We start from the raw sequence: 12,577 nt of genomic DNA on the forward strand, positions 1-12,577 counted from the left end.
TATATTTGCTGTGGACAAGAATAAAATGCAGCGTTCAAGAAGAACCAGCTGACATTGATTTTAGAGGTCGTGTAATGAAGTATAATTTGTCAGTTTTATTCGACTGGCGTTCCAATAAATATATACCTAATAAAGTCGTGTAATATTGGCCATTGGAAAAAAAAAAGAAAAGTGGTTCGTTTACGACGAAGACCCGCGTAACCTAGTGCTTCAATTTTGTTCTTGCTAAAAACAAGAATAGGTTATTGATGATTAAAATCCATCGATTTGAGTGGAGCACCATGTTTATATACAGTCAAATCACTAGCTCAGAACTTCTTCGAAATTCAGCCGTTATAATCGATGGAAGACGCTTCTTAGCCAAAAAATCCCGACAGATAATATTAATCCAAACAACACGTGAGAAATCCTGTCTTCATTTTTATAGAAATCTATAGTTCCAAAAGTAGTCCGACTCTTCCTCAATCCCATCACTCCTAGAATACTTTCTTAATAGTTTTACAGGGGTAACTCTTGCTATTGATACCAAATTATTTTATAGAACGACATTTTGAAATGATAGCAATTCGGAATACTGACATTAGATGAGTTGAAAATATGAAATACTGCACCTATAGTGATATTTACAGTTGAAAAGTACATAGTTATTATAAGATTATATTATTTAGAACAGAGTTGATTTGCGACTAGAAAATTAATACGTCGACAGAGTGAATTTTTGTATGATTGATGATTTTTTCCAAAAATTTCAATAAAAGAGTGACGCGCTTGAATTTTACTAATTACAGTCTATATATTTGTTAATAAAATTTCATTTGCCGTTCAAATATTAATCTTTGAAGCACGAACATGTCTTTAACAGTTTTATAAGTGTAGAAGTGAAATTATTAAATGGACCCAATGTTTCTATTTGTTAATTTTTAGTTGGTGACATATCTATTATAGTTTCCTAGTATCCATTACAAAATTACTTCTTGCGCCTTTAAGAAAACATTTTCAACACTTTTTTATTTTATCGTTATCATTTTAGGCTGTATTATATTTTATAAATATTACTTGGAATTACTGAAAAACTGTTATAATATTGTATTTCAATTATTTTATAAGATTCTTTACGAATAGTGTTAGAAAATTTTTATAGTAACTGCCGAAATATTCATAAAAGTGATTTGTAATGTTTGTGAAAGGCCTTACAGAATATTAAAAAAACTTTGTTTTATATAACGGTGCCAATTTCCTATTTATAGCTGTTTCATAAACACATTGAAAACATTTATGGGAGAAATACAGTTTTATAATTTGTTTTTCCGAAACGTTTTCGCAACCACTATGAAACATAAAATTGCTAGTTGGGACTTTATCGTTATATAATTTCGAATAGCAATGAATTAATTAGTGAATAATGACTTGAATAAACCAGATTGACACATTTATGTTGAATTGAAAAATGCTATCGAAAATAGTACTGAATTTTTCCAGTAATATTTTCCATATAGTTCGACTATTTCGAACAGAGTAATACGAGCCCTTTTTCTTATAAGTTTCCGTTACCATCCAATTTGTTGAAAAATGTGTAAGTCATCCAAGTGAGTAGTATGATCACTGATTTTTTGTTAATATGGCGATTGTTCAAAGTGACTGTTTCGATTGGATTCAGCGAATTATTTTGAGATTATCTCCTCACGAGTAGCAACGGAACAAACAGTTCCTCCAATCGATGTAAGGCATTTGATGAAAATGAACAAACTGATTTCATCATAATTCCAGTTTATATTCACAGAACGTTCCAGTAATAAGGTCCGAAAAGATCAAAGGTAAGTTCATCAAAAATACTAATTATTATATCAAAAGATCCAGATATTCTTTGTTATTTCATGAATGTATTGAAAAATTGATACTTTTTCACAGAAATTCATGGAACATTAACTGGATTCGATTTTTCAGTTGAAATTACCTCTATCACCAGTTGAGATCAGACTCCATTCTGTAGTGTTGACTGCTGATGTGGAACAACTATTTTGACAGATCTTAGAAGCACCACATCGTCTTTCATTACAGTTTGATGAGAGTTAACTGCAAACAGTGGCTTATAGCACGCGTCCTGATCTATATTTAACACGTCGTGTGCTTAATTTTCTTCTGAGGAGGAAATAGTAATTTACGATACAAGTCTGGAATTTTATTGGACGAGTGAACAAAATTTTTGGGTGATCCGTAGGCGAGTCCTGGAAGTCTGCGAGTCCAAAGAAAACTATTTGTTCCATTCCCATTTGAACTCATTTATTTTGTATCACACTTTATGTATTTATATTGACACAAGTACCTTCGAGTATCGGGCGTGCGTGTGTGGTACCACGAAACGAGGGACTTACCGCCTCTCTCCCCAGTGTCTAAAAATCTGTCGGGGCATCTATATAGCTCAACTCACTAAGGTATGTCATGAAAGTACAATACAGTGATATTATTTCTAATATATAAAGTCTCAGTAACCTTATTATATACAGTCTGCTAATCGAAAAACACCACTTATTTTCATGTATGTTGCTATTTTTTAGGCAACTGTGTGGAATGAGAAATCAATGAGAAATATTTTTTTAATATATTTATTTGTAGAACAAAATTTCAAACTTTCAAATTGTTATTTATATCAATATTTATACGAAAACTAAAGCAAATGCTAATATGGAAGACATCCAACTTGTTTGGAAAGCTTCAAAATAACACTATAAAAAACCTCAAAAATTATTGAAGGAATAATAAGTAACGTTTATATTATAACTCGAATAAAAACGAGCCCATCATTTCTCAAGACGTTTCAATCCCATATCGAAACCTTTTTCAACGGCAAGAACCACTATATTGTTAGCCAAGACCAACGGTATGGTTGTCTTTTCAGTAGGTACGATCTCAAACTTTGACAAAATATAGTAAAATAATACTTTTGCTTCCAAGAGAGCGAATCTAGAGCCGATACAATTCCTCGGGCCATGTCCGAAAGGCTGGTATGTCAAGGGTTTTATTTTTCCTTTATTTTCATCGCTGAACCTCTCAGGATCGAAACGATCTGGATCAGGAAAATACTCAGGGTCTCGTTGAATTGAGTATTCGGGAAAAATTAAGTAAGTTCCTTTTTCTAAATGAAGTGGCTTCTCTTCTGGGGTAATTGGTTGAATGGTATATGGTTCAGTACATATTCTTTCCCCTATGACTTGCGGCGGCCATTTTCGAAGAACCTCTGCAAATTATAAAAGTAATCGATTACAATATAATGCGCAAATGTTTCGTAGGTATATGATTCAATGCTGAACGAAGGTTTGAACGAAAGCTTCGCATTCAAAAACTTAGTAACATACTCTCTCAACAAAATAACTAGAATTTCTAACGGTCTGCAAATTTAATTCATATCAAAGTACGAGACAGAAGTTTTTTTTTATTTTTTTATCGATTAGTAATTTGAAAAGATAATGGTGGAAAAAGAAATTTTCAACTACTTTATTTGAAGAACTATCAATAACATTTTCATGGATGCTGTAACAAATACAGTGCGGATGTAGTTCTTCCCCCGCCTCAACTTCCTTATGCTACGTTTACATTCAGCCACTTCCGCTACTACTCGCGCTACCCACTGCCCTGCTCTTAATACTTCCGATGCGAGTGTGTGTTTACATTCAGCCTTTACTTCTCTACTGACAGCAATGGCGGACATAGAAGTTGTTGCAGCGACAGCTCTATGTTTGATGAGTATATACAATTATTTAAGTGTTTTGAAGAGAATCCAATTTTAAAAAAATGCCGTGATTTTTTATTCATTGGATCCCATATCACGCGCTCAATTGCGTAAAGTTCATTACTCCACTCAGGTGGCGGCGGAGAAGCCGGCATTTTACAAAAATCACAACAGGTTACCAAATGTAAACAAATGCTGTTACACAAACAACTGAACGAGCAAGACGACTGATAAACACTTCTATTCGCGCTGCCAGTCCTTTGCCTTCCGTCAGAAAAACCGACAGTCGAGGAAGCACTGGGCAATGGCAACAGCATGAACAGTGGCAGCTCGAGGGACCCGTTTACATTATCGCGCTGATCACTTCACTTCTCACTTCCCTGTCCAATTGTGCTGAGTGTAAATGTGGTATTTCGAGGCAAGATATCACGGACAAAATTTTTGTTGAAAGGAATTTTAGTCACTTGCCGCCGAGAGGGTGTTATCAAACTTTTCAAATGGAAAAGGGTTTTCATGGCATTTTGTATGAAAGATATTTCCATACAATAAGCTCCACTTTTTAAAATTTCTTTGATCGATTGCGGTGTTAACAGTATTCCCATTTGAGAGTAACTTTTTTTGCAATAAATATAAGGTAATTTTGAAGACATGAAATGATAGCAGTTTATTTCTTCATCATTTATCTTCCACATGAGAAATCATTTGATCAAATAATGTTCTCTTCGAACTTCCTGATAGTGAAATAGACTATTCTCAAACTCATTTCTAACCTTTTTGAATGTTAATGGGGTAACGCTTTTGGAAATTATGTCACTGAATTTTCCAGGCTGCGTATTATGAACTTTCGATTGGATGTTACACCAAAGGAGGATCGAGAGAAGTCAAATCCGGTGAACAAGCAGGCTATTTCAATGGATCCCGCCTACTTATCCACATTTCTCGGAGTATTTGATCCAACCAATCCTTCACAGGCCTAAAAAAATCGGGGGGCACACCATATTGTTGGACAACATCTGGATTTTTGAATTCATTATAATTATTGGCCACAGTTTCGGAAATACGTGGCTGAATGAAGTTTTCAAAAATTTTCAAATATAAATGACGTCATATTTTTCTTTAGATATATGGGCCAACGATATGATTTGCTGATATTCCTGCCCAGACATTCACTTTCACGAGAGTTTTTGGCGGACCTTCGCTGAAAATTTTGGGTAATGTCTGGTTATTATCGAACATCCCATCTTGACGTGTTTGTATCTGTGCCAAAAAGATGAATGACTGTGAGTTCATTCGGAGATATTAGGCGCCCTCTCATCGTAGAAAATCAGCTTCCGAACTTAGTACACAGATGAAGATGGAGGTTGATGAAACGATCCCAATCGACCTTCCTGTAACATCAAATAATGAGCAGGAGCTACTGATTCCTCCAAACCTTGAACATAGGTTCTCACTAGATTAAGAAATATGTACTATGCTTTGAAACCATGGATTATACCTCACTAGAAAATTCATGCCCGGGTAGCAGGATCTGAATTGATTTCCCATGCCTCATGAATTTGCTATGCATGCCCCGCTGCGAACCGTATCCCGTTTTTAGGTTTTCAATATTCAGGTTTGCCAGGTCACCTGAAGGTCACTCCCCAGAATCAGCTTCTTTGGGAAGCTGGATTCATTTGGACTAGTTTTAATAGGTGTGAGCTATAATAGTCCCTCGCGAGTTGCAGTGGAGGGTTGAAAAGACTCTCACTTCAGACTTTCCCTATCACCAGATAGGCCACTATTGCCAGTGTTGTTGCGTTGTTTTACGTCTCGTGTATGCTTCGTGTACCACTACGTCAAATTTTCTTTGAGTCAATATCCTGCTACGCAGAATTATCGTTACAGTGAAATATATCCCGCCACTGACGTAACAGGAACTCGAGAGTTCGCAAAACTCAACTCGATTCAAAATTCCAAGATTTCGACCTAACGATAATTCTACGTGAGTAGTGCTAGTTAATAGTGAGGGGAGTTGTTTGCCTAGAAGCAAAAAGACGTGGATTTCGCGACTACGTCGAATTTAGCTCCTTCACTCACGTCATCAAAATCCGACAGATTACTCTGTAACAACGACAATGCTTAATGAATAATCAACTTTTGATTAATTAATAACCGTTATTGCCTCAATCAACATGCCTTCAACATTAATCCAACCGAAACGCCCTGATGCCTCTTAATCAGAAGCCTGGCAGTGAGTAATGGGGAATGTTCCTCAATTTGGGTTATTACCGCAAATGCAAGTTTGAACAAAATGAAGTTGAGTTTAATTCATGAGTTTTTCAAATTCACTTCGAAAAGTATTCAAATTGATGTTTCAAATGTTGGGTTTTGATTTTTAAAGGGATTTAAAGCGATATATCAAGTCGAAATAGTTTATACGTACCTAGATATTCTACTTTAAAAAACGAAAATCATCTTTATAAATCAACAATTAAGGCAAAATATAAATTATAGTTCAATACCACCTCCACAAGCCACATAAACAACAGTTGTTTTGTTATTTATTTTTATAGAAGAAGATATGTTAGGTGCACAAAATGTCGTATGTCACAGAATGTCTCGGAATTCGGAATATAAGTAAACAGAACAGCACACCTCTGAAACACTGAAACAGGTAACATATTCATTGTCCTTTATTAGCTATAACCGATGTTGCCAAATGGTGAAATAGAAACGAATCCCTTTAAATGTTGAATGCATTACTTTCTTCTTCTTTTTTAAGTATTCAAATATTTTTTTAAAGAAAAAGGTTGAAATGATAAGTAGAGCTCTTTCATGAAAACTACTTGATTTTCGTCAGGAGGAACATTCAAGTATGTTCAAGTATTTGTTGAAACATCAGAACAGTGAAAAAATACCGAAATGCAGGCAGCCCTGCGGTACGTAACTTCAATGGCCCATAATAGAGCATACCTGGGATTTGGGATGAATGGGCGAGAACACGGATTTCTGAAAAATGCCGCCATGTACAGTGAGAAAAGTAATGGAAATTTGTTTTTAGAATTATTTTTCCTGAAATGAATTATCAAAGAAATGAATCTTGAAAACCTCTGAGGTTACAAATACTAGACTTGTGACGCCAGAACGCTAAAAATAGATTGATAGGATTATGTCAGATGAAAAACAAAAAACAATGAGGTTGATTTGATTCATACATAGATAAATCTACAGTTCATTGTTCTGATTGTTGCACAGCTTCAAAAAATGTTTGGTAAGTGTTCGACTAATGGGAACAATCTGCAGCCATAGAACTAACTCACCACTTTCTTGTAGGCAATGCTTTCAGAGCATCTTGAAATTTTCACGACAGTGAAACATATTGAAGTACAGTAAAATATACTAGCATTTAGATGATATACTCGTATGATATGTAAGAGAAATTCGGAGGTACGTTAATGTCACTAACAAAAATCATCAAAGAGATCATGAAACACAGTCTATTCAGTACAGACACGGAATTGTGACTTCCAAAATTACGTCAATCTGAATGTGATGCACTGTTCGATCTTTCTCTTGAAGAGGATTACTTGGTGATCCAAACACGTGTCGGGGTGTTGAAAATAAGGGTTTGGTGTTGGAAAAAAACTCCAGTAATATTTATTTATGAATGATAAATGAAGCGGTTCAAATATTGAAGAATGTGTTGAATGACCGTAAAGAAATCTTTCATCAGTTTTGATAGATTATTTTTTTTTTATTTTTCATTTTCATCAACAGATCATCAAATATTTTAACCGCTTCATTCATCATTCATATTAAGATCGACGAAACTTTTCAAAATTTCGGTTCAAATATTCAAGAATATGTCGACTGACCGTAAAGAAATCTCTTCATCAGTTTTGAGTTTTGGTGAATAATTCTTCGTTTTCGTCATTTTCGTTAACACATCCTCAAACATTGGAACTTCTTATATTATCATTCATATTGTTGAATGACCGTAAAGAAATCTTTCATCAGTTTTGATGGATTATGTTTTTTATTTTTCATTTTCATCAACAGATCATCAAATATTTTAACCGCTTCATTCATCATTCATATTAAGATCGACGAAACTTTTCAAAATTGCGGTTCAAATATTCAAGAATATGTCGACTGACCGTAAAGAAATCTCTTCATCAGTTTTGAGTTTTGGTGAATAATTCTTCGTCTTCGTCATTTTCGTTAACACTTCCTCAAACATTGGAACTTATTAATTTATCATTCATATTTAGTTTGACGCAATCTCTTAATATTGCGGTTCAAATATATAAGGAAGTATCGACAAACCGCTAATTAATCTTTCATCAGTTTTTGTGAATTATTCTTCGTCTTCGACATTTTCGTTAACACATATTCTAATATTAGAATCGCTTAATTTATCAATCATATTTAGTTTGACGCAATCTGTTAATATGGCGATGGCGGTTCAAATATATAAGGAGGTATTGACTGACCGCGAAGTCATCTTTCATCAGTTTTGGTAAACTGATTGGCGGTTCGCAGTACGAAAAAAGTCACCGAGTTGAAAAGCACAAAAAAGTCATATTTTCATTTTTATCAATCATTGTTTTTTACTATAGGCATCTCTAGAAACTGTTCTTCAGTCTATAAAAAAAGTCTTTTGAAAACTCTTTTCCAACATCAGACGTGTCTCGACGCACGTTTCACTTAACAAGTTAGTGTCATCAGGAGATCATTACGACTGAACTTCACTACTATGTTAGTGTTTTTATATGCTAGTGTCCTAACTACTACCTGTTAGTATCACCTAACTAATACCTGATATTGATCCTATGCTAAACTAACTGTTTTCAATACCTCTAATTTGTTATGAATTGTAGTAATTATCTCTAATATTTATCGGTTTCTCATTTGGAACAAAAGGCTGTTCGAAAGAGGAGCTTTGTCGCTATTCACTGAACTCATTCCACACTCTTTGATTTCCAAGCTTTCGAAGGCATCCAGAAACCTGTTATCATGTACCAGTCTCAACAATTTTCAACATTTCTCACTTATTCTATGGTTTTCTCTATGACATGTTATCCGGTCTATGAAATATGTTTTGCATGTTCGGTTTCATAAAAGTGACAATTCCGCTCTTTGCTTCGATAAGTTCGTTGAGAGTTAAAATGGACACCAATATGTCTTCGATATATATCGCGGCAATTGCAAAGGCTGCTTGTCAAAAGCTTGAAACACTGCTCTGAACCAGAAAATTCTACACACCTCAGGTGTGAAGATTTATCTCTGTTCTATAGATACTCTCACGGGAACTGTTCAAGTGACTTGACACATTTGATTACACCAAAAGCGATACATACGCCACGGACTGTGGCTGCTTGCTCATTATTATGAGATTCAACTCAGTATACCTCGAACTCCACTGTTTGAGAACATTTTTCCAAATCGAGTTAATCTCCAGCGATTCAAATCCAATGTAAAGCACAGGCACCGCTCTGAAAGCGCCATCAGAATTTTCTGTAATGCTTGTGTTTTGTCTTCAAAAAATACTAACCGGTGTAGTTAGGTAATACTAACAGGTAGTAGTTAGTCACAATGATCTCCTATGGACGCTAACTTGGTTAGCGAAACCCGCGTTGAGGGACATTAATTTTTCTTTTGGTGGTGGAAAAGTGGTTTCAATAGAATAATTTTACGCCAGAGGTTCCGGTATGACATATTAAGTATGAAAATAGTGTCTATGTGTTCTATATTTTCTGATTATATGTAACTTTCCAAAATTTCACTATCGTATTTATCGCATGTAAGAGATGAAAAGTATTTTCTGTAGTCTCCCGAATTTTATTATTTGTTAATATATATCAGTTTTTATATTACCTGTAACAACCATATCCATATACTTCATTTTTACTAAAACTTCATATGTTAGCTTTCCTCCGGTTTGTTCGGAACTTTCTTGAATTTCCTGTCTCAGCCTCTCTTGGATGTCTTGGTTAACAGCTAACTCGTAAGCCATGAAACACATCAAAGACGAAAGCGACTCAAATCCAGCGAAGAAAAAGATCAAAGCTTGTGCGGTTATGTCTTCATTCGTTATATCTGTCACTAATTTTCCCTGAACTGAAAGGAATAGAATTAGTGATTTTTTGTGGGAAAATCAATGGACTTATAGTATAACTGAATTTTTGGTTGAATACTTCTAAAAAATAGCAACATTTGGAACGAACGATTTCAGTTGCACGAGATTCATGAGTTTAACAAAACAGACCAGATAACTGAAACGAATCTACTGATGATCAATTTTATCAGTTTCATTTTCAATTTCAACTACTAGTTCAACAATGCTAGCTATCTATATATTGGTTGTTTCAGAAGTTTTGTCCGTTTTTATGAGTCTACCTTCAACTGTAATACTTATGTGGAAACTCATTCAATTAAATCGAAATGAGCGGCATTTTCATTTAGTGTATTTTTGCCAACGGAACTCAAGTCGAATAATTCTGTTAGCATAAAAATTGTGTGCTCTTATTTTGATGAAGTCGACGAGCGAAGGTTTTACCGATGAGAAAGTTATTGAAGTACTTTGAAAGGTAGTAGTCGGTTGGTGAGAGGTCTGGGGAGTATGGTGGGTGAGGCAGAACTTTGACGCTCATTTCGTTTAATTTTTGAACGGTTATTTGTGAAACGTGCTGACGGGGCTCTTCTATTGACCAGTTTTGGCTGCTGTTGACGCAGTTTCCGTTACATTTTGTCCATTTCATCACAAAAGGAATCTGATGTGATGGTTTGGCCCAATCTCAGCAGTTGAAGTGAATCACAGCGGCCGCAGACCACCAAACAGGAACCATGTCTTTTTTGGTGGGTTTTCGCCTTTGGGAAGTGCCTAGGTGGCTTATCGATGACCAACCACTGAACGTTCTCTGTCATAGAAGATTCAATTTTCATCATACGTGACGATTCGATTCAAAAAATGATTGTTTAGGTTGCGGAAAATCAAAAAAAAGTCTTTCAAACGTAAAAATTTCTTTCGGTTGTTCAAATCCTAAGACACCCAATTTTCGAGCTTTTTGACCTTTCCAATATATTTAAACCATCAAAAACCGCATGGGAGCTGACGCCCAGTTCTTTCGCCATTCCACGCATCATTTCTGATGGATCAGTTTTCACCAGAGTCCTCAACTTCTCATTCTAAATTATTGTAGGTTAACCACTTCGGGGCTCATCTTCGGGACTAATTCATCTGAAAGGAAATTGCACAAAGCAACGTCGTACAGTGCGTTCATTAAAATTATCACTGCCAAATTCCTGGTTGATTTTTAGGGCTTTGGTTCAATTTGAATTCGTAGAGAAAAATTGACCAAAAAAATAGCAACAAAAATATTGATAAATTGGTTAAGGCTTTCGCGGCCAAGATTTTCAGTGTTACGATCTCCATTCTGGTTTGAAGGCCGTCGTGGTTTGGAACTGTATCCTAACTTTTCGTCAGCACGAGTGGCTGGCTTCTTCAGAGGTCTGTTCATCCTGATGGTTCACCGATGACTAGTGATTTCTAGTTCGTAAGCTGTATTTATGTTGACACAGGTAGCCCGCCTTTCTAGTTGGTGCGTTGTTATTGGTCGAAGTGTTATTACCTGTTACATTGCGTTGCACTGCTGCCACCTTAGCATCTTTCAGTATAGGATTCCAAATCCGGTTAGGCGTTATCGCTGTTGTAGTTTTTTGTATTTTTATGGATTTCTATGGCTTCCCGTACAAGCCGACTGTGGTATCCATGATTGGGTGCAAGTAGTTTCACATCTTCAAACAGTATCGTATGATCTCCTTCACTAAACGCGTGTTCCGCTCCTGCCAATTTTTCTATTTGATCTAATCAACAGATTCTCTGATGTTAATTCAGCCTTGTACCCATAGTTCTTTTGGTGGTACTGATAAACCACTAAAAGATCCATGAGGAGGCGTAACATTCCAATGATCTATTCACAAGATTCTATCCTTTATTGCAAGAGCATAATACCTTCAATTGATACTGGCCTGTAATTATTCAAAACACAATTTCAACCCTCAATAAGGGTATATCATATTTCGAACATATGATTTTGAAACTCTAATTGATTTCAATTGATCAATTTATTTTTTTTATCAATCTGATGTAGAATGTTTATAACTATATGCTCACAGGAATGCATTTTGAACCATTATAACACAAGTCTGCTATTTGAAAGTTCTGAGAGAATAGCTGTAACATTGAAATATATTTCTGTCTGAATCCAACACAGTGTCTAAGCGAATTCTGTTTTTGAATACTCCGGCTTTCGTTTGAAAAATAATTCATGTTATTTCTATTGACAATTTCATTTTTGAAAACATGGAATGCGCTTTGTTCGAGCTGCATGAAAAAGTAATAACATTTATTTGGAAGTTATTGTATTTTTCCATTAGCTCTGCATTTTTAAGGCCATAGAAGGTTACAAACTCTAAACACTGAGACCGTGCTTCACCTACAAGACAAATAGCTGAATCTACGGAAGTCTTCAGATTTTTGATTTTGCTGATTGTTTTCAAATTGTTGTGTTTAATTAATCAAAATCGGAACCAATTCGAAGCAAAAACTGAATGACTTATATTTTTCAAACAATATGTTTGACATTCAATAGAAAATTCAGTCTTGCCAAACAAAAATAATGCCTCACGAGTTCATTCGACAAAAACCAATATTGCAAACAAATCATCTCTTTTATTCCATTCATTTATTAGATATGTTACTACATCTGCTTTCTATAATAGAAGGAAATGTGATTTCATTAAACTTTTCAATGATTATTGAATAACCACATGAAGGAGTACTTTTCATTAAATGTATTAATTGTACAC

At 35.1% G+C, this 12,577-nt stretch overlaps 1 protein-coding gene across 3 annotated transcripts in view; it reads right to left on the reverse strand.

The window, feature by feature from the left end:
* Positions 1-2,587: 2,587 nt before the first annotated feature.
* The window catches only part of LOC111518298 (cytochrome P450 9e2), a 30,800-nt gene continuing 20,810 nt past the window's right edge, over positions 2,588-12,577 (reverse strand). For all 3 annotated transcript variants that reach the window (XM_023174711.2, XM_023174712.2, XM_074184144.1), the window contains 2 exons: positions 9,584-9,826; positions 2,588-3,235 (listed from right to left, as the gene is read on the reverse strand). In XM_023174711.2, the coding sequence (XP_023030479.1) occupies positions 2,799-3,235; positions 9,584-9,826 (680 nt within the window). In that variant the 3' untranslated portion in view covers positions 2,588-2,798. The remainder of the gene's footprint in view (positions 3,236-9,583; positions 9,827-12,577) is intronic.

The sequence above is a fragment of the Leptinotarsa decemlineata genome, unplaced genomic scaffold, assembly GCF_025532065.1.
Source record: "Leptinotarsa decemlineata unplaced genomic scaffold, Ldec_3_MD MMD2_P_RNA_scaffold_2, whole genome shotgun sequence".
Classification (NCBI taxonomy): Eukaryota; Metazoa; Arthropoda; class Insecta; order Coleoptera; family Chrysomelidae; genus Leptinotarsa; species Leptinotarsa decemlineata.